At 38.0% G+C, this 27,412-nt stretch overlaps 1 protein-coding gene across 1 annotated transcript; it reads left to right on the top strand.

Annotated features, from left to right (window-relative positions):
- The first annotated feature begins 579 nt into the window (after positions 1-579).
- NEK5 (NIMA related kinase 5) lies at positions 580-25,545 on the top strand. Its single transcript, XM_051779718.1, has 22 exons — positions 580-752; positions 1,781-1,921; positions 2,945-3,041; positions 4,072-4,169; positions 6,097-6,180; positions 6,283-6,353; positions 6,583-6,669; positions 7,718-7,772; positions 10,117-10,317; positions 10,403-10,484; positions 12,070-12,204; positions 15,277-15,478; positions 16,768-16,834; positions 17,171-17,290; positions 18,210-18,293; positions 19,215-19,295; positions 20,140-20,208; positions 21,044-21,167; positions 21,372-21,503; positions 22,546-22,683; positions 24,219-24,333; positions 24,752-25,545. The coding sequence occupies exons 2-22, from the start codon at positions 1,805-1,807 to the stop codon at positions 24,948-24,950; spliced, it is 2,358 nt and encodes a 785-aa protein (XP_051635678.1). The 5' UTR covers positions 580-752; positions 1,781-1,804; the 3' UTR covers positions 24,951-25,545.
- The last annotated feature ends 1,867 nt before the right edge of the window (positions 25,546-27,412 follow it).

Genomic DNA, 27,412 nt, shown 5'->3' on the forward strand with positions numbered 1-27,412 from the left:
AAGGCAAGTGTGGCAGAGAAGAGCACAAACACTCTCAGCAGAGTTCTCCTGGGGCCGTCCCAGACAATGTCCACATAATAAATAATATCGGAGAATAATACCCAAAGAAAGCTTTAGGACAGCGGTAGATTTGGTACGGAGCCAGTTCCTATTGCACCTCCTCTCTTGCTCGTAGGCTGGAACTTGAGTTTCCACCAAGGATTCAACAACTTGAGGCAGTCGAGATTTGCTTTCAAGCTACTCCTGTTACTGACCACCCAAATCAGAAGTCTTTTGTCGTAGGCGGAGAGAGCGGTTTGCGTAGGGGAAATAATGACTCCGGTTCCTCCCGAAGGACGCTGCAAACACCACACCTCCGGCGGGGGCGCGGAGGCGGGCCGGCTCCTCCTCCTCCTCCTCCTCCTCCTCCTCCTCCTCCCCTCCCGGCCGTGCGGTGAATTTTGGTGAATTCTGGCGGCGGCTGAGCGCATTGAGGTACCGCGACCCCCGCTGCGCCCACGGCGGCTGCCGAGGCTGGGGCCGGCAGGGCCGGGCCGGGCTGGGCCGAGCAGGTCTGCAGGGGAGGGAGGCACCGGCAGGGGCTGTCTGCCGGCGCGTCCCGTCGCCATGGGGACGGCAGGACAGCCGGGGCGGGAAGGGCGGTGCAGAGCGGTGTCCCGGCGGGAATGCTGGCGGCATCCTCTCCCCGCGGCACCCGCGCTGTCTCTGCCCCGGCCCCGAGCAGGGCTGTAGACCACCACCCATGAGTCGGTGTAAGTCCTGCTGCCCTCCCCTCCCCAGCGCCCCTGCCACGAAGCTGCCCTCCCCGGGCAGCGGGGGGCGGGGGTGTCGCCTGTGGATGCGGGGCTGAGCCTAGCGGGCAGCTCACCCCTGCCCGGGGGCAGCTCGTCGCGCCGGGATGAGAGGCTCGTCTGTCCCGAGTGGCCGCGTCTCGCTTGTGACTGGAAACGGGAGCTGGCTTTTACCCAAACGTCGAAATTATAAATGCCCGAAGGTCGCCCTACTTGCACTGCCAGAGTGGTTTTTGGTGACTGCCAGTGATGCAGTCCATGCGGGCTCCCAAGGGAGCCTGTTGCAGAGCTTCCTTGGCCTGCCTGGCAGGCAGTGTCTGCTATCTGAACAAATCTCTCTTGCTAAAACTCAGGTCAAATAGTAAGAACGGTTTTGTAGTGTTTGCTCGTATTTATGTGTGCTTGCTCGTATTTATGTGTGGGAGTATGCTTATGGAACCATGGCAAGGTACCCAGTGACATTGCTGTTCCTGACAGATGTTTGCTAATGTCCAACTGCACTTGGCCATGATCTCCTGCAAAATGCAGTGGCTTTTCACTTCGTTGCTAATATTAGATCACTTTAGTATAAACTAAATCAACATGAAATAGATTAAAGCTATTTTTTCCATTAAAAGAACAATTCCATAATATTGTTAACTTCAAGAGATAATGAGTAACACTTTCCAAAATTATATCTTAATCTTACATAGTAGTGTCTACTGCATTCTCATGTATTAACTTCAGGGTGTACTTTAGGGTGTAGGATTTTCTTTATAAGACACTCATAAACTTGCTGCTTATTGAAAGTTCAGATCTGCAATAATTTGCATAATTCCAGAGGATGATATTTGTAGGGAGAAGCAGCAGCAGTAATAAAAATGTGATAAAACATAGTAAAAAATTATAAAAATGGCAGTCTTAAAAGGTAGTATCTCTTTCAATAGCACCACCTCAGATGTTGCAGCACTGACTACATACAATACTAATTTGGGCATTTTTTATTTTAGCCCCTGTTTTAAGTTGAAGACATCATGGATAATTATGAAATAATTAAAAAAATTGGAGAAGGATCTTTTGGCAAAATATTCTTGGCAAAAGGAAAAATGGATAATGAGCCGTGTGTTATCAAAGAGATCAATTTAACTAAGGTAAAACAGTCAATTTCAATGAGTGCTTACATGCTTTTGACCAGCCTTTTGTTATTCTAGGCCACATTAGTGAATTTTTAATATATTCAGAATTACAGTAGAAGAATGAAAGAGCTGTATAACTTCCAGATTCAAACCCAGAAAAACTGATATGCTAGTAATGACAGCTAAATGCAAAAACAGTTTCTCTCTGTTCTCTTGACCAATAAACCCCATGCATTTCCAGTCTTAGATTTTGATGTTCACAAAATAGAAAAATGGAAGCTAATGAAATATTACTGTGGATCCCACTTGTTCAAAAATCAGGAGCTGGATACAGATATTTACTACTTTGAAGTCCTAAAGTTTTTTATATGGTAGGATGTGTTTTATTCACTTTATTATTTTTGAATCTTTGAGGATTACATTTCAAAATATTTGCTAAGAATGAGGATAAGTTCCTTTTTATAAATACAAGAAAATATTTTGATGGATAGATACTCAGATAAATTATTTTTTAAGAAGTAGTATTGATGAAAATGTGATCACAATGAACCGAATAGAAGTGTTCATTTAATGTAACAGGGCAAAGAGTTTGCCCAAAATATTGCAAGAACTTGTAACACCACTAAAAGGAAGGCCTTTTTTCCCTTTTTGCTTTATTCTTTCGTGATCCTCCGTAGTAGGAATAGAGAATCATCAAGACCCATGTACTTCAAATACTTAAGGGAAGTTTAACATTAGAGTTTAACTCTACTCGTCAGCTACCTTACCGATAGCATTTGTGTAAAAAGGTTTAAGGTATACATTTGCTTGTTTGTAAGATCTCATAATTTGGTTTGACTTCAGTAATGTTCTAATATGTTTCCAAGCATACACTGCAAATTTATATTTTACGTTATATATAGATCATATTTTATATTTCTGTATCACCTTGGTACACAGTATTTTTGTATTTGTGGGAATAGTTTTATAATGATGTAAAAATTTCTGAAAAGAGTTAAATATATCATTGCTAGCATATAGTTTCTTAATTCTTTGTAGATGCCTGTGAAAGAAAAAGAAGCCTCTCAGAAAGAAGTCATTCTTCTGGCCAAGATGAAGCATGCAAATATTGTAACCTTCTATGCTTCAGTGCAAGGTTTACTTTTAACTCTTGTGTTTTACTTGTGATTAAAGGAGTGGAAGGCAGAAAACCTACTTTATTAATATTGACCAACCTTAGCCCTGTCTCTAAGCCCTTACTTAAAAGTGCTAACAAGCCCCAAGTCCTAGAAGTGGACACTAGGCATCAAATTCAGTCATCAGTTGCCCTCTTCACGTGTGTGAGTGGGTACTGTGGCATGAATCGCAGATCCTGTGGTGCCTGTACTGCATAAGTTGAACTTAAGTCTTGATCTCTTATAGGAGTCCAGAGTTTAATGAAACTTTCTAGGTGTTTCAATAGAAGAGAGCTTTTGAGTACAGCAAGGAATAGACTGATCAAGCAGGACAAAAGGCTGATCAAATAGGCAAGAAATAGAATGATCATTTAATCAGATCAACCTTATGTTCCTCGTATTTTGTTTATCCACATCATATACATATGACATTATATGAATATGATACATACATCCTATATACATATACACATATATACTAATATACATACATATGTATACATATAAATACACACACAGACAAAACAGGCAAGCACAGAAAAAGACCATTAAATAGAAATGCAAGCTATTAGTAAACCTGAAAATATCTTTCATCATCTGGAATGTAAAAACAACATTGGTTATTTCAAACCTTGTTATAGCACAGTCTTTTCAATGATCCAATATCAAGCTCATGATGCTGTACTAACCTTTTTTGGGAAAAGACCTCAACTATGAAGCATTCTGCTAAGTATTCCTGTAAGGACATCTCTCTTTCTATCAGTAGGGTCTCTTGAGGGTTTTGTCATGTATTTAATATTTTGGTGAATCTTCATTTAAATATATTTTCACGTCTTAGTTTTGCATCAGGTTTCACTTGGAAATATCCATTTTTTTCAGTTTTTCTTTGAAATAGAGTAGGTAGAGTTTAACTACTACCTTTGAGAGAAAGACCACATAAAATAACTATAATTTACTGCTGTGTAATGAATAAATAAAGGAATAAAGGAAAAATCATACTTTTCCTTTCAGAAAAAAGCAAGCTATATATTATGATGGAATACTGTGATGGTGGAGATTTAATGAAGCGGATAAATATGCAGCATGGAGTGCTGTTTGACGAGGACCAGGTGAAAGAAGTTATCGTGAGAGGAAATGACATAATATGTAAAACATGTGGTTTGATTTATCCAGTACTAGCTACTGTTTCTTTTCTGATCTGTTAAAATGATTGAACTTTTAAAGAAACTTTGGTAATTTTAGTAGGAGTGTAAGAGTTTGCTTTTAACACTGCTTTAAGATCTGAAATTAATTCATTAGCAGTATGATGACATTTTTTATCCCCTCTTTCTCCCACTGCTCCTTCCATCATGGATGTAGATTTTATCATATTGGTAGTATACCTATTAAGCCATAAAGACTTTCTTTTAAATACTGTTTTCGAATTAGGGTGTATATATTATATAAAAATTCTAAATTTGTTGATGCTACTGGCCATCAAGGCATATCCTGCTTTATACTGAAGTGCACAGTAAATCTCTCATTTATTTAATTTGGGTCAAATTTCTGATGCCATTTAAATTGTTAAACCAGCACAGGGAAACAAGCCCAGATATCTGGCTGCTTTTGAACCATGTTCACGTATATTTGATTTTGTAAATAGGTCAGTATGATAAGTACTGCAAATCACAGAAATAGGATTTCCCCCTATTCCTTATTTATTCCTTTATTTTTTTGCTGACTCTTAGCTTTCTGAAGGAAATTTTCTCTTATGTAAGGAATTAGTGTACTGAACTGTGTGATTATTTAATTATGCATAATCTTTTGCAGGTTCAATGAAATCTTGCTTAGAAACCAGACAGACAGTATCCAACCTGTTAGTGGAAATATACTCTAAAGCATAGAACTGAAGGAAAACAAAAAGTATTGTGACTTTTCTTTTTGCATTAGTAGGAAAAGAGGAACTCCTTAGTGTAGAATTCAGTTGAAAGTGAATTATAGGTTCAGTAATAATTTTAAGATCCTATTGGGAGTCATACTAGAGAGAACATGAAAGAAAATAGAGGACAAACCCACAGATCATGAAAACACGAAAGACCCAACACACACAAATCCTTTGACAATGACACAGAATAACACATATTGAAAGAAAGGAAAAGGAAATACAGACAAAAGAATGGATTATAGAAACTAAAGATACAACTGCCAATCAAGAAAAGAAAGCAAATTACCCAATTTAATGTAACATTATTAAAATATCTTTATATTTTCAAATGTATGCCTAAGAAAGTCTAATTTGTGGCACCAGCCCTATTCAGGAAATCATCTACTTAATATGAAGCATTAATAAATAGAAGATTATTGCTTGAATCAAAGCCTTTCACATCCATGAATTTTCCTAAACAGAGATACATAAAAACACATTGTCCTTTTATTTCTGGATTAAGTACAAAGGTCGTTATTCAAGAAAACACGTATATTTGAAGCTAAATATGTGTTTAAAAGCTGTACTGGGTCAAGGGTAAAGGATAAACCTGTGTGCTTACTTATTATGCAAGTTTCTTCATAGCTCCCTTCTCTCACTGCATTTTAGACCATCACCTTTTTTTTCTCCTGGACTACATTTAGTAGTACTACAAGTATTATAATTGGGTGGTATGATTTCCATCACTGAGGATTGACACTTTCCAATTCTGTCTTAGTTGTTATTTGAAATCCCTCATTTCTAAATAAAAGTCTAGTATTCTTACTGTCCTTTGGCATGATTTTTCAGCCATCGTTCAAGTACATATTCTGTCACAGTCAGTGAAAACTGGATGGGGATAAGGAAAGTGGAGCAGGTATCTAACCATTTAGTTTTGTAATAGAACTAATTGGAAAGGGAAAGTCTATGGCATTAATTTTAAAAATACTTTTTTTACTATTTTACATTGCATGTGGTTTACATATTTTAGATTTTGTTGTAGTCTTTATTTTATATATTTTAGTAAAATACCTCATTGGACATTAGAGTCACACAAATTTATAGGTATCTGTTTCCTTTAACTTTCCCTGCAGATTCTCAGTTGGTTTGTGCAGATCTCCTTGGGTCTGAAGCATATTCATGACAAGAAGATTTTACACAGAGATGTTAAAGCACAGGTAATAAAACTGGTACTGGAGAGGGGGTTATTTTGTCCCGTGAAAAATGTGCTTAAAAAACCGTGTTTCATTTTCACACACCAGTTTTGTTTTTATTTGCAGAACATTTTTCTTAGCAATAATGGAAAGGTAGCAAAGCTTGGGGACTTTGGCATAGCAAGACAGTTGAACAGGTAAGCACCATTTTTAATTAGTCTGTGACCTGCACCAAACAGGACTATTTGTGAATGTTCAAAATGCAACCTGAATGTGCAAATGGGATGTTCCTTTATTCAACTATTTGGAGAGCAGAAATAATGTACCCCGCAGGCTTTTAACCTGGGACAGAGAAGTCTCTAGTTAAATTTCTTGTAAACGTTTTCATTGTGTAAGTGCTCCTTTTTGTTCATTATGTTTCATTAGTACTATGGAGTTTGCCCATACATGTGTAGGGACCCCCTATTACCTGTCACCTGAGATCTGTGAAAATCGACCATATAACAACAAAACGTAAGTCTCTGTTTTTCCTTCATATGCTTGTTCATGAGGGTATGTAGGCATGAAAGAACTCATTTTAGTAATACCATGGTTTAAATCAGTATTTGTGCAGGGCACTAGGAATTTCACGTGTCACCTGTTGTGAAGTTTTATATTATTTGTGTACAATAATTAGATGCATCATTGTAGATAACAACTATGTTATACTATACAACAATGTCAGTAGTATTTTGACTCACAGTGTCCAGAATGTCATCATGACTTTGCCATGATTAATCTACAAGCTTAACATAATTATATTTTTTGTTTTTATAAAATTACATGTACTTCTAACTCTCTTTTAATGCTTCTTGTTAGTAGTGGTGGTAAATGTAAAACAGATTTCTTTTCCCCTTAGCTTTATCTGCTTCTCCATCAAATACTAAATTTCTCTTGTTTCCAACATGTGATTACCAATGAATCTTTCCAGTTCCAAGTTTATTAATTTTTGATACACTCATTTATCATTTATAAGAATACACTAAAATGAAAGCTGCTAGGTTGCCTATTTTGGAAATTTGCAGCAGCTACCTCCAGAAAATACATATAGGTCTGAGAATTGCAAAGGCTCACTCAGGCTTAACACAAAATACCAGATGAGAAGCACTATGAAGTGAGGAGCTGAGTGGGCTAGACCCCCTTCTGTGTGGGGGATGTGATGAAGACCAAATGCTCCAGAGCCCAGACTAACATCTCAGCTCTGGCGTGGTATTCACACAAGTGTACTTACTCCCTTGTTGTCTCCTTAACTATTAAGTAAGCTTTGTCCTTCATGCTGCTAGAAATATTAAGCAGACGTTCTTTTGTCATGTTCTTTTTCCAATTACAATTATAATACCTAGTTAGGTATCATAGAAACATTGATGCCACAACTAAAAAGAAATTTCTAGCTGTTCTTTTCCATGCATCTTGAGAAAAAAATGCAATAATAATAAATTTGACAGTCGAGAAGAGGTACTGATTTCATGTATGAAAATATTATAGACTTTTCACTGAAACTTTAATTACTTTTTATTCACAGAGATATTTGGTCTCTTGGCTGTGTGCTTTATGAGCTATGTGCACTAAAGCATCCTGTAAGTACTGTATGATCAGATCATTATCATATTATTTAAAAATATAGTGGACAGCTTGGAAAAACTGTAGTAATAATAGTATTGATAGTCAGCTAATACAAGTATTTTCAGCTTATTTATTGATCTTTAAAAAATGACTACCAGTGTTTATTTTTTCATATTGTGTCTGTTTGGTGCATAATAAAATGTATTATGCTGTATTCGTGTAACTTACATATATGTGTGTGTGTACACACTTTGAACATATATTTACTCTTTAAGAAGTACTAAACCTTTTCAAAAGGCAGATGAACAGTGGAAAGAATTAAAGCCAGACTTCAAGGTTAGGCTTAGCCATATAATTTTACTCATTTATATTTGAAAATATCAATCTATACTTACTAAAGAATTTGAAACTCACATTTCTCTAGAAAACAGTCTGAGTCCTCAGAAGTATTTTCCTAAAGGTTTTGTGTTGTCCTCACCCTGATCTAAGCCTCAGACAATCCTCAGATTGTGAGTATTATGTGAAGAAGAGAACACAGCAGAAACTAATCTTGGCAGTTCTTGATGAGAAAAAGCATCAGTTTCCTGGGCCCATTGGAAGTTGATCTTTTGCTGAGCTTGGATTTAGGAGAAGGTAGAGCAGCACTGATAGGGAGAGCAGTTGTGCTGAGCTAAGAGCAAGGGGGATACTGCTAAGGAAAATTTCAGATTTCACAAAGTGAGAAAACATTAATGTTACTTCGTATAAATATTAGGTGTTTTATTCTGTAATGCTGCCCACTTTTTCAGTGTGAAGGCAGGGACTCAATGCAGATGTAGATGGGAAATGCAAGTGAAGCTAAGGCAATTTTTGGTCACACCACCTTCAAAATAGCCACATAAATAAAATGGTAATTTTAGGAAGAATTTGCTTTCAAAATTATTTTTGCCTGTCTAAGCCCCTAGAAATTGTATTGATGCTGGCCTTCTAAGAGATCTAGTGAACTGAGGGGACTTAAATTTATCTGATTGGCATCAGTTGTTAAAAAATTAGGATTGTGTCTTTGTTCCTGAGAAGCTGTTGTGTGAAGTTTTGAAAGTGAACAATGTGAAGACAATATGTAGGCAGGTCTCTGTGAACAACTTTTGGCAAAATAAATTGTTTCATTCTGGAAAAATTGCTTCTGTGTTACTGTATGATGGCAGAGTACAAATAAAACTCTTTCGGGTACAAAAGCTAATGGATATTTTACGTTGTGTGTCAGACAGAATGGAATATTACACGGACTCCTGACTTGATGGGCAGAAATCAGCTTTATTCTTCCATGACCAGGGTTTTTATATCATTCACTTTTAGCTGGGAATGGTTAAGCAAACCAAGACAGCACAGCTGCAAGCCACACATCCATCACTCTCGTAGGCTGGCCTATCACATACAGACACACCACACACACAAAACCTGGAGCTCTAGGTAACTCCTTTTTACACCCACATATGGCAAGAATGCAAACAGAATAACTGAGCTTGTTTCTGGGCAGTAAATCACAGCCTAAAGAAAACAAAACAAGATCATCTTAGACTTTCATCAGGCCTTTTGCTTCTTGTTTTTCATGCTGGCTGCTACAGTTGTGCAGCTGAAACAGGGCGAACATTACCAGAAAATACAATCAAAGTGGTTATATTAATTTTCTACAGCGAACTGTGGTTAGTAAGAAAGAATTTGTGAAGGGATTGCATAGCACAGGAGTTCTCCCCCTCTACTCCACTCTTGTTAGACCCCACCTGGAGTACTGCATCCAGCTCTGGAACCCCCAACATAAGGAGGATGTGGACCTTTTGGAATGAGTCCAGAGGAGACCCACGAGTATGATCAGAAGGCTGGGACATCTTTCCTATGAAGACAGACTGAGAGAGTTGAGGCTGTTCAGCCTGGAGAAGAGAAGGCCATGGGGAGACTTAGAGCAGCCTTCCAGTACCTAAAGGAGGTGGGAAGGGACTTTTTACAAGGCCATTTACTGACAGGACAAGGGCAAATGACTTTAAAGAGAAAGAGGGTAAATTTAGATATTAGGAAGAAATTCTTTACTGTGAGGGTGGTGAGACACTGGAACAGGTCGCTTAGAGAAGTTGTGGGTGCCCCATCCCCGGAAGTGTTCAAGGCCAGGCTGGATGGGACTTTGAGCAAGCTGGTCTAGTGGAAGGTGTCCCTGCCCATGGCAGGGATTGGAACTAGACAATCTGTGAGGTACCTTCCAACCCAAACCATTCTATGATTCTCTGATTGTGTCAGCAAGTACCTTTTTTCAAGGTGGAGTGTCTAGTTCATCATCGCCAATCAGCAGTACTTACTGTCCTCTTTTTATTGTTTTCATTGTTTAAGTTTGAAGGCAATAGTTTGCACGAGCTGGTGCTGAAGATTTGCAGAGGACGTTTTCACCCAGTGTCTCCCAACTATTCCTATGATCTGAGGATATTAATTTCCCAGTTGTTTAAAATATCGCCAAGAGATCGACCATCCATCAATTCTATCCTAAGGAAGCCCTTCTTGCAGAAACTTGTTCTCAAGTATTTGCCCCCTGAGGTAAGTGCAGATACTGCTGCTTGCTGAGAGAAAATATGTATCAAAGTATTATAAACAGTTCTATCAGACACCTTTTTTCTGATAGATGACACAGGAAGAACTCAGTCACACAGTGATACATAAGAAAAGACCTTCAGCGCCACAATCTGGAACCAGGCGGATACAAGGTAATGACAATAACACTGTTCTACAGTAACATTTGTTAGTTATGATACAAGTGGTGGCTGTAACTTTCTCCGGCAATCTTTATTGCACATTTGGATAGAAGGTTTTCACACAAAGTTAAAAATAAATAGAGGAGAGAAATGCAACAGCAGAACCATTCACCCAGACAGTGCATTGCTCTCCTGTTCAAGAAAAGACAGCTCTTTTCAGGAGAAGACCAGCTCATCAACAACATTCAGCTAGAAAAGCTGCCATAGAAAACAGTCTTAGTTCTTTTAAGAACAGAATTTACAAAACTGAGAGCCTTTGGTCTTAGATGCAGTTTAGGTCCATCACATGAAAAACAACCTTACTTAATTTTGCCAAGCTATGTGAAAAAAAAACAACAAACCAGTCTTGCAAAACATGCTGCATGGTATTTTACAAAATAATAAAAATGTATCTTTATAAAGTATTATTAATTATATTAAATTGCAAGAGACAATGAACTATATTGGATTTAGTATTCATTGATAGAACAGATTATGTATTCCCTTTCTTAGAAAACACGAATGAGACTAAATGGTAAGTCTGTATGAACTGTTGAAGATGTGCCATGCTTCTGGTAGTGTAACATTTTCCTAATTCTGTATTCTTTGGTATATCACAATTATTCCTTCAATTTATCTTTAGAAGTATTAAGGCGTTTTAAACAAATTTGTGAAAATAAACCTATGTAGTTACTTAACTATGCTATGGGCTTTTTTTTCCTCCCCAGAAAATGTTCTTCAGTAGTGTAGGAACCTATGCTGTTTTGGAAATTACTTTCAATGAAATTTAGCTGCCTGCAGAACCAATGCAATTTGGACAGAAATACCTGAACAGCTAAATAACTTAAGCATTTAAAAAAATATCTATAGTCATATGCTCATACTTCTTATATATTTTATCTCTGAGACATGATCCTCTCACAGTCAATACTCAGGAAAGATTTTAAACTCACTTAGAAACTACTTAATCCTAGAAAGGACACCACTTTTCATTATTGCAGCTAAGATACTTGCAAAATACTGACTGACCAAAGAGGAATGGTATGTACTTGTATTCTCCTACACAGGGAACTCATGATGTAGATTTTTCACTTTTCAGCCCTTTTCAAACTTCACAAGTACTACAACATTACCTAGTGATTTTTGGGGTACCGAGGGCTAGGTTTAGGAAGGGAATGCCTAAGAAGGTAGACCTAACCTCCAATGAAAACTGAACCTATGAATCAGATCTCCTGTTTTCGTTCTTGGTACTAGCATGAAATCAGCACTGTAGCTCACAGAGGTCTCCCTTTTATTCAGTGCGCTTTGCAAAACTAATCAGTAAGATCCACTTTATGTGAATGTCAATCATGTTTTCAAAAGCACGTCATTCTAAGAAAGAAAAGCAGAACGCCTAGGAGGTGTGAAGTGTGGTGATGATGATGAAAGGATGTAAGGAGTGTTTGTTGGCCCAACCTGTCACTGTTAGGCGTAGACACCTTGCTATGGTTTAAAACCACATGATCATTAATCATGTAGAGAGCACAGAATGTAACTTTAATCTCTTACTGTTAAAAAGCATATAAACTTCAAAAAACAAGAGTTCAGGACCAAGTCTCTCTGGAATCTGGAATGGTGATGCATGTCAAGAAACAAGAATTATTTAGAAGAAATGAATGGAAACCCCCTTCAAGAAGGCAACAGCTCATTTATCAGGTACTGTGCCTCCACATTCCTATAATATATAATCATCTTCAGAAGGCAAATGCCTGCTCTTAGCCTTTAAATGGCTTCATTAAGATGTATTAAATTTAGCTCAGTGCCTACTCTAAGTCAGTAGAGGCAGTTCATTGCTCCTAAAGCCTCAAAAGAGGTGTTTTTGAAAGCCTAAGTAGGAAACACTGAATATAGGCTGCTTTGGTATGGTCCTTTGTAACAAAAGGAGTTGGATGTGCTTTGCATTTATGTGTGCACAAAGGCAAGTAATATCTGTGATTGCAATTTTTTTTGTAGAAGCAAATACACTGATCCCATTCCTTCCATCCTTCTGAGAGCCCTTTCTTGGGCAAAACCACTAGCACTCACTGCACTTGTCTCAGATACTTATTACTGACAGCCTTCTCCCAAATCCAAGCCCCACTTTTTCCCAACCACTTGTGTCTCTCGCTTGTTTTCCACCTCCTTCTTCCTGCAGGCAGGATATCAGCTGTATGCTTTGTCCAGCCTCTTACTTGGAATCACTTCACACTTCTATGTTTATCTTCAAGAGCATGTACTACTACCTTGGATGATGGCAAACATAAGCAAAGCACTTTTAGGATCTGGGAGCTCCCAGATCTGCACGTTGTAGTTACGGTAGCTTAACTGACAATAGGGAACATAGAGTTCCCAGGATTGTGTCCATCACACAATCACTTACTCTACCTATGGATAATACTGGCCCTGTGCAGAATACAGGATTTAGTTTTCCTCATAGTTACATTTGTGCATATCCAACGTGACTCCAGAGATGGATTAAGTTAGAAAGGTTAAGTTTCCTTTCACTGTGCACTGCTGTCATCAAAGGCAGAATTTCATTCACAGTGTTTTGACCTGCACTGGGAATGTCCCCACATTCTTTTGACATCCACATGAAGCAAAAAGTTTGAGGATTGCAGGGCTACTTGCATAGTGTCATACCTTTGAATGCATTGCTTCAGGATTCACAGAATCACAGAATAGTTGAGATTGGAAAGGACTTCTGGACATCACCTTGTCTGTACCCCTGCTCAAGCAGGGTCATCCAGATCTAGTTGTACAGGACCACATCCAGACAGCTTTGGAATTTCAACAAAGATGGAGATTCCACAACCTCTCTGGGCAACCTGTGCCAGTGCTCAGTCATTCCTCACAATGAAGAAGTGTTTTCTGAATGTTCAGAGGGAACCTCCTGTGCTGCAGTTTGTGCCCATTGCCTCTGTTTCTGTCTCTGGGTATCAGTGGAAAGACCTTGGCTCCATCCTCTTTGCACCCTCCCTTCAGGTATCTATAAACTTTGGTAAGATCTCACCTGAACCTTCTCCAGGCTTAAGAGTCCAAGCCTTTCAGCCTTTCCTCACAGGAGAAATACTCCAGTCCCTTAATCATCTTTGTGACCCTTCATTGGACTTAATATGTCCCTGTCTCTCTTTTACCAAAAAGCTCAGAATTAGACACAGCACTCCAGGTGTGGTCTCTCCAGTGCTGAGTAGAAGGGAGAGATCACCTCCCTTGACCTGCTGGGAATACTTTGTCTAATACAAGCCAGGATATCATTCACCTTCTTTGTAGCAGGGGCACATTGTTAGCTTGTGGTCCACTTGGTGTCCACCAGGCCCCCCAGAATCTTTTCTGTCAAGCTGCTTTGGTGTTATAAGCAAACTTGCTGAAGGTGCACTCTGCCCCAATACCCCCATAATCCAAACTGATAGTGAATATGTTGGATGGGATTGGACCCACCTCTGGGATGTACTGCTGATTACTGGCCTTCAACTGGGCTGCATACCTTGATCACCACTCTCCTGACATGGGCATTCAGCTGGTTTTCAATAAGTTTCACTGCCTACCCATCTAGACCATACTTCATCAGCTTCTCTATGAGGACCTTATGCAGACAGTGTCAAAAGCTTCCCTGAAGGCAATTGCCTCTAGGAAATATCCCCTGCTCTCCCCTTGGCTATCAAGCCAGTCATTTGACTGTAGAATGTTACTGAGTTGGTCAAGCATGACTTCCTGGTGTCTGCTTCACTAGTCACAGTTTTTGATACTCTGACATTCATTTAGATGGCCTGATTTGTTCTCCCTATTTCTTGGGATTGCCATACTTCTGGATACCATACTGTAAAACTTCTTTCAATGAGGAACACAATAAACACTTTTTGAGGTTACCTCTTCCTTGGCGACTTTATTGACAGTTGAAAATTTTCTTCTTATACAGATATGAATTTATATTTTACTGTAATCTGGAGTAGACTATAGGTACGTAAGCCTATTCTCAGTGTTTCTAAGAAGGAAAACAGGAAGGAATAGATACTTAGATGGAACAGATACTTAGATGCTTTTACATTTATGTAAGAAAGTAAGCAAAATTCAGCATTTTTCTCATGTACTATATAGTCTCCCACCATGGAAAAAATGGTGGATGTCTGACCACACTTATATCGTGCAGTGGTCTTCTCTCCATTATCCTTATAAGAAATGGAAATGAGAGTCTTGTGGCAAAGGAGAAATACAGGGATGTTTCATCACAGTAAGGACTTAGAGAAATGAAAGCCAAACTCCCGCAGGCACATAGAGAGATGTGAAATGAAGTAGCACAGTGCTCCTCTGAAAGCAGCAATCAATGCATATACTGCCCAAAACTACATTCCAGGTTTCCCTGGCTACCACATGTCAAAAAGAGACTCTCTTGGAAATAATTCAGCACTTTAGGCTTCAGAACAATGAACTGACTCTAGGACAATGATACTACAGAGTATACAGAGTACAAAGCCCCATGCTGATTGATTTGCACAATGATTTGGGCTGCTGCGTAATGGGAGGAGCTGATGGAACAGGGAAAAAGGAAAAGACAATGGTAAGATTACATAAACTCTTAGGAGTCAGGAAGTTTCTGGGTTATATGTGAAAGGATTTGGAAAACTTACACTAACTGTGCTGTAGACAGCTATATTACCATGCAGCTCAGGCTGGGGAGGACAGGAATTGAATTCAAACTTGTACTGTTACAAATGAAAACAGGTAAATTAACATAATTTACTGTATTTTAAACCGCAGACCTCCAGATTTAATATGGCAGAAAGGCCAGAAAGTATCAGAGTATGTGGCCATTATGGTCATTACTATGAGAAGCTTGACAACTTACAGAGGAAAGCTAATGCACATGATGACCTTTCTCATATCAGCCAAAGAGTTGAAGAATACTGTAAACTGAAAAGACAAGCTGCAACTCCACCGCCACCCCCCGACTGGTAATTTTCACTCCATTTATAAGTGGTGAACTGTCATGCATATTCTGACCTGTCAGCCTTCCTGAGTAGGTAACACTGGACATAGCTCATTTAGTAGACTTCCTTCTCTGCTTCGTCTTTGATTTTTCTTTTTTGCCTAAGTTGTTACGCAACAATACAATTCCTGTTCCTGTTTGTCCAGAAATTCCTTCTGAATGTCTTGTCCTGGTGTTTGACATTTCATTGTCAAAATGTGTCCCGAATCTCAGCCCAGTCTTTTATTGGGCAAGAAGCAACACACAGGATTTTTGTAGAATTTCTGATCCGATCAAGCATAAACACTGTCATTCCTCACACCAGGATCAAAACCATATAAAGATTAAAAGTTCTGCACTGGAGGGAACAGGAGTGAGAGGCAGGCCATGAAAATTATTATTTCTTTTTTCCTGCAGAGCTTATATTTCTGTTTCAGATATAAAGACCCTTTCTCCAGCAGATTGTTTACTTCAAAGTCTTTCTCTTACAAAGTAGAGATATAACCTTTTCATTACTTAGGAGATTGCCTGTCCATTCTGTGACTGGCCATTTTAGGTGTGGATGAGCTTTGAAAACCTTGAGGAGGGACTTTTAATACAGCCTACTTTCAAAGCTTTCCTTTAAGGTTGACTGGATCATTAACTTTCATTCAGTGTCAACAGTGTTTAGAATGTTTTAGTTAGGGATCATCAGTTTTAGAACATCTTTTCTGACCTGAGTTTCTGGTGCCTTATTTAAGGACAAAGTCAATTCAGTTTGGCTCCCTGAGGCACAAGAAAATTTAAATTGAAAACAGAGAACTAACAAGTGACTGATGATTATATCAAAAAAACAAAGTAAAAGTTTAGAAACTACACAAATACAGTTAGACTGATAGAATTAGGCACAGGGGAGAAAGACAATAAAAGGGTGGCTGAATATACAACCTCCATTCTGACAATTTTCACTCATTTTGGGGATCAGGGAAATCAGTTTTATTTTCATTAACACTTTGATATGCCATTTAACAAATAAAAGGTGGTGAAGGACTTTGCTGCACTCTTCAGAAGGCTAATATAACTGAAGTAATAGGGAAGGGGCATGCCTGAAGAGTATATGTTTCATTTTACTGTTGCGCCATATTTACATGTATTTTATCCATATTTATATATTCATGCAGTACAAAGAGAGCTCTTTTTGTCATATGTGATAGAACATACAGAGAATTACTTGTGCAGAAGATAGCAGAGTCTGTGAAATAAAATTTGTATATGAACATCACTTTCTTCTCTCAGGACTGCAGAATTTCTTCAAAGGCGTTTTGAAGCTCAACAGTACAAGATTAAAGCGGAAAAACAGCTGGTAAGTAAATACTGAATCACAGAATAAAATCTGTAAAAGGAAGTGAATGAAAATCCAAAGATGAACTGATGTCTTTCTAATATCAAACTAACTGACAGGTAGAAGGTTTTGCTCTAGCAAATTCCCTGCTCTGCTCTGCAATGCTCATCTTGAGGTTTTATTTTCTAATACGAAACTGTAACAATGTAAAATTCTACTGTAACTTTTTCCTCTAAAAATGTACACTTGCCTTACTGTGTTCTTCAGTGGAACAGGGAGAGTGCACTGAGGGAGCACTGAAGGAGAGGATTCTAAATGACAGTTCCTTTTATCTGGGATTTATCTGTACATCCACAGGGGCTGCGACCATCTTCTGCTGACCCATGTCATGACCAAATACAGCAGCAGAAGATAAAGGAAGAGGATCTGAAAAACCATCAGCAGGACATATCTAGAAAGAATGAAATGAAAGAACAGGTAAATGTCATCTCTTCCTTAGCTGCTTAAAGCTGTCTTCTTACACTCCTTAATAGTAGTAATCTTTGCATATTAATTTATTCTTTTTCATGATTCTCTTTTCCATCCTTGATTCTTTTCCCATCTTTTTATAGAGAAACAACATACTTTTGTAGTTTTGCTTTTGGGCGACAGAGAAAACAAACTGACACTTCTTTCTTATGTGAGCATATGTAAATAAATTTAATCTTTCTGTCTTTGATTTATTAAAAAATGTCAGAATAAATATTAATATATTAACTTTTACATAACATACTCATCATTTACACATTCTCCAGACACTGTTGCTGTTTAGTTCCACAAAGTCTGTACTAAATATGAAAAAAAAATATTTTACAGATTTGTCCATTTGTAATGTAGGCAAACTGGGATAGACTCTCATATAAACAATAATAGAGGTGTCCTTAACAGAAAAATTATATTTTGGCCAAATTTGAAGTTTTTGCTTCAAAGCATAGGAATGTTGAAGGTACTTCAAGAAAAGATTACCAGAGTTTGTTTTGTTATGGGTAGCAAATTGCCATACAACAAATATTAGATAATTTTCTGTCTTCATAATTTCTAGTCCTCTATATTTGGATTGCAACCTTTGCATCTGTACTCAGACAGTCCTTGGGTTATTCTTAGCTGGTTTAGACAAAATTCTATAGAAGAGCATGACAGAGTCTGGAAAGCTTAAAGGATAAGTCTGGAAGTGTTTTAACCCCAAAATGTCCTCTAACAGAAAGTATCAAGCATTCTTTAAAATTGTTAATAAAGGGCACACTGATCCCTTTCTTTTCTTGTATATACACAATTTCATAGAATATTTTGTTTAGCTACTGTTATCTTTATATGTATTTGTAATACATATGTATTCTACTGTACTGTTCTTTAATAGGAGTACCTGAAACAGCTGCAGAAAATTCGTGAAGAATACCACAGCCATATAAAAGAATTCAGATTTAGAGCCCGAATACTCCAGGTAACAAAGCTCAAACATACAGGCAGTCATATTTACTTTTTTTCTTTTTTATGCTAGAACACATTAGCCAGTGACAGACATTACTACCTTATTGCAGCTGGAACTTCAGCCAAACCTGCCAAAGGATCCTCTTCAGTGATCCTGGATCTGACTTTTACTAAAATGAATTTACACCACTTGATGAGATGAAGTGGGCAGCTAGAGTCATGTTAGGGGAGAAATTATATTCCAAGAGATTTAAGGGGAAATGCATGATAATGAAAAAGAAACATTAGATTTTGGACCTGCTTGATGTCACCTTATTTTCTGGGCTTTCCATCTACTGGAGAAACTGCGTAGATTTTTTATAAAGTAAGATCTGTTGTGGTTTTGCCTGAGGTTGAAGACATATGCTAATCACCGCAGAGCGCTGAAGGAGCTGTATACTATTATTTACTTTGCTTTTATCTGACTGTCCTAACAGAAGACATAAGAATATTAAAAGGAGTCATTAAATGTATTTAAGATGTTACCAGAAAACAAGATACTATGAAACATGACTATACTTTCTATAGGCATAGGTTTCCACTAAAATATTGATTTTCATAACTTCCAAAGTCTTCCAGATTGAAATGACCTTGAGTCATTTTGCATGTGATCATAAAAAAAAAAGATGTATTATTTATTTCTTGACACAGTACTGTATCTTTCAAACATAGGGTTTTGAAAAATCAGAGGTTTGCACTTTATGCAAGATTTTCTGTTTTTCTTTTTGTCAGATAAGTCAGAATTGGCAATGAATGGAATATTCTTACAGATATATATACAAGCAGATTAATGACTATATTTGTTACTTAAATAAGTCTCTTTCTTTACAGGGTATACACATATTCGGGTTACAAAGAGTGTATTTTAAGCTGGGGTTTTTTTCTTTCCTTTCAGGACATGGAAGAAAACTTTGAACAAGTCCGAATCCAGGATAAGCAAGACCAAAAAATCTTAGAAAAAAAACATAACAGAAAGGTATCCATCCTTATTGTTATTCCTTTTTCCATTTTCTTCTTATGTCTGTGCATTTCAAATTATTGTATTATTATAGTAGCTCTGGAAATCAAGTTATCTGAGAGTCAATTGAGAACGCTGGTCTACAGTTTGTTAAAAGTTTATATGAGAAGACAGAATCACTAAGAAAATAAATGAGCTTTTCTGACCATTTGAGGGAGACTCTCTTTAGGTATTCCTATGTAGTAATCAATCCCTACCTACTCCTTTTTATATCAAAGTGTATTAGTAGTGCATGGGAACTCATGTTTATTTAAAGTTTAAGCGAAGTCAAGTCAGGCTGCTAATTTTTAAACATTTTGTTATAAAAGATTGTTCTCTGTAGTGCTTTTTAAATTATAGAAGGAGAAAGAAAGGAATTGAGTGGAAACGCACATAAGATATCAGGAAGGTTTCTGACCATAAGATCATTGTGAAGTGGACTAAAGATCTTTTGTGAAATATTGCATGGAAGTAGTACAGTACTCAACTTCCTACAGCTGGTTGAGAACCAGCTGTAGGAACCACGTCTGTGTAATGCAAGGATGTGAATGAAATTATCATCAAAGACACTCTTCCTTCAAATCAAAACTGGACGCAATCATTTCAAAATATCACTAAAATAAAATAATCTATATTTAAGAAGTCTATTTTCGACCAATTTGTTCAACTTTGGTCTTGTTAAATAGAAGGAAAATATTATTGAATAAATGTTATTTTCAATAGAAGAATAATTTTCAAATTTGTAGTTCCATATAAACTGTGTACCTTTAATTAAATGTTTTTATTCCATAAACTAAATTAATGGCATGTGAATTTTCTTTAGGGAGGAGTAAAGTTTGAAATTAATTTAGATGTTTGTGTTCCTGAAGAAGACAGCATTCAAGAAGCAGAGGTACACTGTAATTATATTCAAAGAATTTACATTAGTTACTGAAACCATGGCAGCTCTATAATCTAAGATTAGTTTCCATTACCATCATCCTCTACCTTTGCTATCATTATAACAGTATATATATAAGCATATATAGAAACTTCCTATTGAGGATTTGTTGACGTGTTGCATATATCTGAACTTCTTCAAGAGGATAATTGCTTAGAAGAAGATTGGGTGATATCTGGGTCAATCATGGTAAAAGATGAAGGATTGCAGGTATTTATATTTCATAAATTGAGCTTGAGAGGAAGAAATTATCTCAAAATTGAGTTAGTCTGCAAATGCTGAATTTAGTTTGTAAGTTGTTTTGGAACATTTCTGTTTCTTTTCACTAGTATTGTATCACAAAGCAAGAATAACATTGATATGAACCATCTGTTACTTATAAAAAGTAGGAGAGAGACTACAGACAACATTTATGTGATTTCATTTATTAGAATGACATTTGTGGCTGATCATGTAATAGTTACCTATTAATTTTGTATTAGTATATTAAATTTTTAAAAATATTTCTAATGGTAACTTAGAAAATATATGATATTTCTAGTATCTATATTTTTAATTTATAAAGCACTATTTTGTCATTCTGTTTTTTCACATCTCTGCAGAGCCCCATGCAGCCCTCTGATACCTAAATCACAAGGTGACTTTTGAGTTCTGCTGCTTCACTTTTTGTTACACAATTTTCCTGTGCATATATGAGGTTGTTTGGCAAACACAGTAAAATGAGGAGTGATTAGTTATTGTACCATATTTGTGTTCTGGTTCCAGAGTAACCTATTGCTTTTTGCAGGTACTAGATAAACTCAGTGAGACTTCAAGTTTTGTGGATGGTGAGAATCTTAAGGAGAAATTGGTGGAAGTTCATGAAAATCATATGGACAGAGCTTTGGAAGAGCTGTCTGGATACCAAACAGGTATTTCTTGGGGAAATGCAATGCTGAGTATTAATACTCAAATGTAATGAAAATTACGTAGGAGTTAGGTAAATTCAGTAACTCCAGGCTATAGCAAGTTTATCTGATGAGCTCTCTCTTTATGTCACATACTATTATAATCACATTGAAATCTACTTAAAAAAAAATGAAATAACTTTGCCTCCTCTTTTTCTTACCCTTAAGAGTCTAATGACATAGATGATACAAAAAAACCCAGGAAACATTGGCAAGCTGGAGCCCCTCAGACGCTACTGAACTTTTTAGCTGGTGCTGATGTCACATCTCTATGTCCTACTATGGCTGAAGATGAACTTGGTAAGAAAGTTTTGGCTTTCAGTGAAAGTAGCGAGCTTCTAAAATTCAGCCAGATTGAACTCATCCATACCTGAATGTTCACATGATCTGGCATGCTTTTAGTTGCAGGACTTCATAATAACAGAGGTTATTGTACATGTTAAGCCACAGAATACAGTCATCATTTCCCCCTCTATCATTGTAATCATGCTGTGTTGCTTTTACATATTAAGGGTGCATTTTATGAATTACTCTGTGGCCTGGGTAACAACTGCTAAAAATACCAGTCTATGCAACTAATCAACACTACTTTCTCGGGCCTTGAGCTGATGACACACAAGAACTAGGGCAGTGAGTTGTGAACTCATAACCCATAGTTTGGTAGAGTTCTGTTTTCCCTCTGCACACAGCAGTGGTGCTACCCAGGCACAAGTGCAGGCTCGCCCAGGGGTGGCTGCAGTGACCCTCCATTTCAGAAGAGGCTAATTGCTAAGCTTCTTACGGTACCAGTGCATATATTCACAGGCAGACCGGTATCTCCAGTGACTGGTTGCTGCAAACAAGGAGCATTTCTAGCCTTCCAGCATGATCCAGACTCCCCAGGTACATAAAAAATAACCTGAAGAGTTTGCATGCACAGTGAAGACAAAGCAGAATATTATGAACACACCACCTTTTGTTCATTCTGCCTTAGATGAAAGATCACAGGGCACAAAAGAAACAAGAACTTCTTTGAAGCTTTTTCGGCCCCCAGAAGCCAATAAGTTTCAGAGCAAGGACTGCTCAATGAAACTGCACTTGTCTATTCTAGGCTTAATAAACAATTACTTAAGCATTAAAACTGGTGTTAGACATTGTCCAAACTACTTTTTCTCTACAATATCAATCAGATCAAGAACGTATAAAAAATTCAGCAATTTTTTTTTCATAAGGAAAAAAATATATAGGTTCCAGGATTAAAAAAAGGAAGAAATCCGTGTCAAGACTAGAAAGTCTGAATCTGACAAAAGACAGTGCCAAGCTAGTCATGCTTTAGTGACCTGAGAACCTTTCTGTTCTTCAGCTGACCATGCTATTCTGCCTGAAGACGTCCCAGAAAGCAGGAAGCAGTGGAAACAAACACCACCAGAGACTCTCCTGAACATCTTAGCAGAAGCAGAGCTGTCTAATGATTCCTTTATGTGTCTTGAAGAAGAAATAGGTAGGATGTTTTTTTACTGTAAATTCTGCATGTCCATCTTTAGTGTATTATTTCTTCTATGATTGGCAGGCGGTCTGTGATGAGAACTAACAACTTCAAACAGTTGGCAAACTAGAAAAACATGGGCAGAGCCTATGCTCTGTCCTGAAACATTAAAAGACCTCTTTCACAATGTTGCTGTTTTCAATAACAGGGAAAAGGGCAAGCCCTACTTATTGTCTCTTACTTTCATGTGTAATTCTTTTGTTTGCTTGGGTAGTCAGAGGTAAGTTGGCAGGTACCTGGATCTAGCCCTTGCAACTGTTGAGGTTGAAGAACCCTGTAAAAAGCATTTATACAAACACATGTGTTTCTGTAAATTGTAGTATATGGTGACTTAAATGACAGTGGTGACTTACTTTACAACATAGTCCATGCTGATACAGCTGACACTGAAATGGATTCAAACTCACTTATACTGCAGTGCACTTTTCTAAAGTAACAGACTGTTTTAAAAATTACATTTACTTTTCATCAAAGTTCTTGGCTAAAAATCCAGAGTATTTTCCTCAGAAAGATGCTGTATATGTAACTGGAGATTGTGGGCTTATGCACAGTTGCCAATCTACTGAATGTATAATTGGATGACAGGACTTCTGAGCAAGCAAACTGTACATCCCAAGTTTCAACAACTTTAATGTATTGTCAGAAGTATCTTTCATTTGCAACTGTGCAGTCAGCCCTTTCCTGCTAATTATAGCTCACAAACCTTTTATCTCATAGCACAACAAGGTCTTTTAAAACTACCCCATCTTGGGGGCAAAACTAGCTAATTGTGCTAGCTAAATCCCTCTCCTAAGACTAGCTTTATTGCTTACACATTAAAAAAAAATCCATGCCAAAATAAAAGTCAAACCACTTTTCATTGTTAACAGTTGACAGGATTAAAGAAGAGTAAGTCACATGGGTATTCTAATTGCTGTTGTTCTTATCTATTACATTTATTAAAAAATGGCACTCTCTCAATACCCAGTTCTGCCCTTTCACTCAAGCTGACATTGTGAAGCACGGTGTTACCCAAACAGACAGATTTCTGTTGGATCACAGGCAGAATTTTAGTCTTTATACTAAAGTAACAACTCTTAGCATTGTTCTCACACCTTTAGGTTAGGTTTGCCCTTCAGTCTTTGGAAGGAAGCATTTTTAGGTAACCATAGCTACATCCAAGTAGTAATTTTCAGACTTTGGCAAACACTAGTCCCCTAAGTTTTCCACTGAAAATAGAGATCCCTATATTGGGAACTTAAACCTAATAACATCAGATTGCCTTTCTTAACTTTAATAGTCCCTTGCTTATGGTCTACAAACACACTAGGTTCCATGAACCAGAAGTTACAAACCACTGACTAAAACATGATCAACAGAAGTGTGGTATTTACACTGTTGTGACTTGAACAACAACAAAACAATTCAAGCATTTACTAATTTGCTATTACTTTACACACTTTTACAGTTTTCTATTACACAACTGAAGGAAAGTTTCTCTTCCTTTCCAGAAGGGAAATTAACTCTGTTGCCTCCAAAAGAAAACAAGAAAGATGATTCAGAAACATACTCTGCTGTTGCTGTTGATGAAGGCAGATTTGAGCCAAGATCGGATGATGAAGACACGTAAGTCAAGCAGATCAGAAGAAAAATCCACACAACTGAACAGTTTTCATGAAATGGCAGCTTGCATTGCCTAAAGCTTTTTTTTTTGTGTTATTTTAAATTCAGAAATGAAAAAGCTTACTTACAGAGTCTGCTAATTTAACTTTTAATTCTGTAATTTATTATGCCACAGCCAATGCTGTCATTAAAAATTACATTATGCAAAAAGATTAGTTATTAATGGCTTTGCAGCTCCTTTCTTTTGCTTTATAAATACAGGTAAATAATCTCACAAGGAGAAAAGAAACAGTTAATATTATATGTGTTGCATGTATATTCTTTATAAAGTGTTTTTAAAAAATCTAAAAGACCTTGAAAGGAGAAAGGTTTGTAACAAAGTTATATTTACTTAATATAATTATTTTGTTTTACTTTGCAGAAATTTTGAAGATTCTGAAGATGAACTCAGACATGAGCTAGAGGAATCTCTGGAAAAATTGGCAGCTTCTCCAGCAGAGAGAACCACAGAGTCTCCCATCTTTGCAATAAATAAAGGTCAAACAGATGAAGAAAAGATGAGTTTACCTCACAAACTACTTGGAAAATCTGATGATGATTTAGAAAATAATCATGGCTAATTTAGTGTTCACACACATCACGAGAAAGGCAAGCAGGAAGCAAGAGCTACTTAGAACATCAGCAGGGTTACTGTCGCAAAATTTTAACTTGCTTGAAATTTCAGCCACATCAGTGACAAAATTTAAGGATAGCTGACATTAAATGCCAAGTAAATCAACTGCTTTTCAACAGTGTTAAACGCTCAAATAAAATGAATAGAAGGCTGTTATTTTGTTTAAAAGCAAAAAAAAAAAAAATCAGGCTGCTTTTCAGATGTCTGGATGTTGAAAAATCCTCATCCAGGCTGAAATGCACTTTCATCTATTATTCTAAACTACCTGGACATCTCTGACAACTCTTGCTTGAGCAAATTTCTGATTGCATACTCTGTTTAACCATTTTTGTATCATGTAAGAAGTCTCCTAGTTTGTATATTTTACTTCCCTAGCTCAATCAACTCCTAGTTTTAAGAATCTCTTCCATCTTTTCATAATCTCTTTGTACTGCCAGTACAGTTTTGTAATTCATAGTTTCATTTACAAAGTACTGACCCAACATAGTATCATCAACTGCTCAGCAGTTTAATATAGTAGCAGTAAAAGGGTTTATTAGCACCATGAAAATTGTGCATTCCCCAATTCCTAATAAAACATGGGATGTAAGTTTCTTCCAAGCATATTTTTTCATATTAAAAGTTTCATATAATCCAGGTGAATCTTAAATAGAGGAAAAACTACATTCTAAAGTTTGATAGTTCAACTGTTAAACAAGCACTGCCAAGTCCACCACTAAACTATGTCCCTCAGTGCCACATACACACATCTTTTAAATACCTCCAGGCACTGTGATCCCATTATTTCCCAGGGCAGTCTGTTCCAGTGCTTGACAACCCTTTGAAATTTTTCCTAGCATCCAATCGAAACCTTCACTGGTACAAGTAGGGATCGTTTCCTCCTGTCCTGTCTCTTGTTACTTGGGAGAAGAGGCCAATGCCCACTTTGCTACAGGTAGTTGTAGAGTGTAATAAGGTACCCCTGGGCTGCCTTTTCTCCAGGATAAACAGCCCCAGATCCCTCAGCTGCTCCAGACCCTTCAGAAGTCCATTGCCCTACTCTGGACATGCTCAGCACCTTCTCTTTCTTGAAGTGAAGGGCCCAGAACTGGACATAGAATTCGAGGTGTGGCCTCACAAATGACAAGTACAGGACAATCACTGCTCTGGTTCTGCTGGCCACACTATTTCTGATACAAGCCAGGATGCCATTGGCTTTCTTGGCCACCTGGGCACACAGAATCACAGAATGAACCAAGTTGGAAAAGACATCTGAGATCATTAAGTCCCACCCATGATCCCACACCACCCTGTCAACTAGACCATGGCACCACTGCTGACTCATGTTCAAGTGGTCATCAACCAGCACCCCAAGGTGCTTTTCTGCTGGGCCACTTTTCAGCCACTCTTCCCTCAGCCTGTAGCACTGCACAGGGTTGTTGTGACCCAAGTGCCGGGCCCAGCACTTGCCTTGTTGAACAGTTGGCCTCAGCCCATCAATCTGGCCTGTCCAGATCCCTCTGCAGAGCCTTCCTGCCCTCCAGCAGATCAACACTCCTACCCAACTCAGTGTCCTCTGCAAACTGATCGAAGGTGCACTCAATCCCCTCATCCAAATCATCAGTAAAAATATTAAATGGGACTGGCCCCAGTACTGAGCTCTGGGGACACCAGTGGTGACCAGACACCAGCTGGATTTAACTCTGTTCACCACCACTCTCTGGGCCTAGCCACCCAGACAGGTTTTTACCCAGCCCTTCCAAGCCCTGGGCTGCCAGCTTCTCCAAGAGAATACTGGAGAAATGCTTTACTAAAGCCCAGGTAGACAAAATCTACAGTCTTTCCCTCATCCACTAATTGGATCACCTTCTTGTAGAAGGAGATCAGGTTGGTCAAGCAAGACCTACCTTTCACAAACCCATGCTGGCTGGGCTTGATCCCCCAGTTTTCCTGTACATGACAGGTGATGATACTCAGGATGACCTGATCCATGACCTTCCCCAGTACCAAGATCAGGCTGTCAAGCCTGTAGTTCCCTGGATCCTCCTTCCAGCCCTTCTTGTAGATGGGTGTCACATTTGCCAACCTCCTGCCAAGTGGGACCTCCCCGGTTAGCCGGGAGTGCCAGTGAATGATGGAAAGTGGCTTGGTGAGAGCTTTCATCAGCTCCCTCAGTACCCTTGGGTAAATTCCATCTATCCCCATAGACTTGTGCATGTGTAAGTGGTGTAGAAGGTCGCTGATCATTTCTCCTTGGATTACAGGAACTTCATTCTGCTTCCCGTCCCTGTCTTCTAGCTCAGGGGGCTGGATACCCAGAGAACAACTGATCTTACACTTGAAGACAGATGCAAAGAACCTATTAAGTGCTTCAGTCTTTTACTCATCCTTTGCCCCTATGCTTCCCTCCACATCCAATAAAGGATAGAG

This window comes from Manacus candei, unplaced genomic scaffold (genome assembly GCF_025592945.1).
Source record: "Manacus candei isolate 608988 ecotype Guabito, Panama unplaced genomic scaffold, ASM2559294v1 h1tg000014l, whole genome shotgun sequence".
NCBI lineage: Eukaryota > Metazoa > Chordata > Aves > Passeriformes > Pipridae > Manacus > Manacus candei.

Excerpts from the sequence above, each read along its gene's own strand:
- NEK5 (XM_051779718.1), top strand. The coding sequence starts at position 1,805 with ATGGATAATTATGAAATAATTAAAAAAATTGGAGAAGGATCTTTTGGC. Across the intron at positions 10,318-10,402 it reads TCAAGTATTTGCCCCCTGAG|ATGACACAGGAAGAACTCAG; the intron begins GTAAGTGCAGAT and ends TTTTTCTGATAG. Across the intron at positions 17,291-18,209 it reads AGAATGAAATGAAAGAACAG|GAGTACCTGAAACAGCTGCA; the intron begins GTAAATGTCATC and ends GTTCTTTAATAG.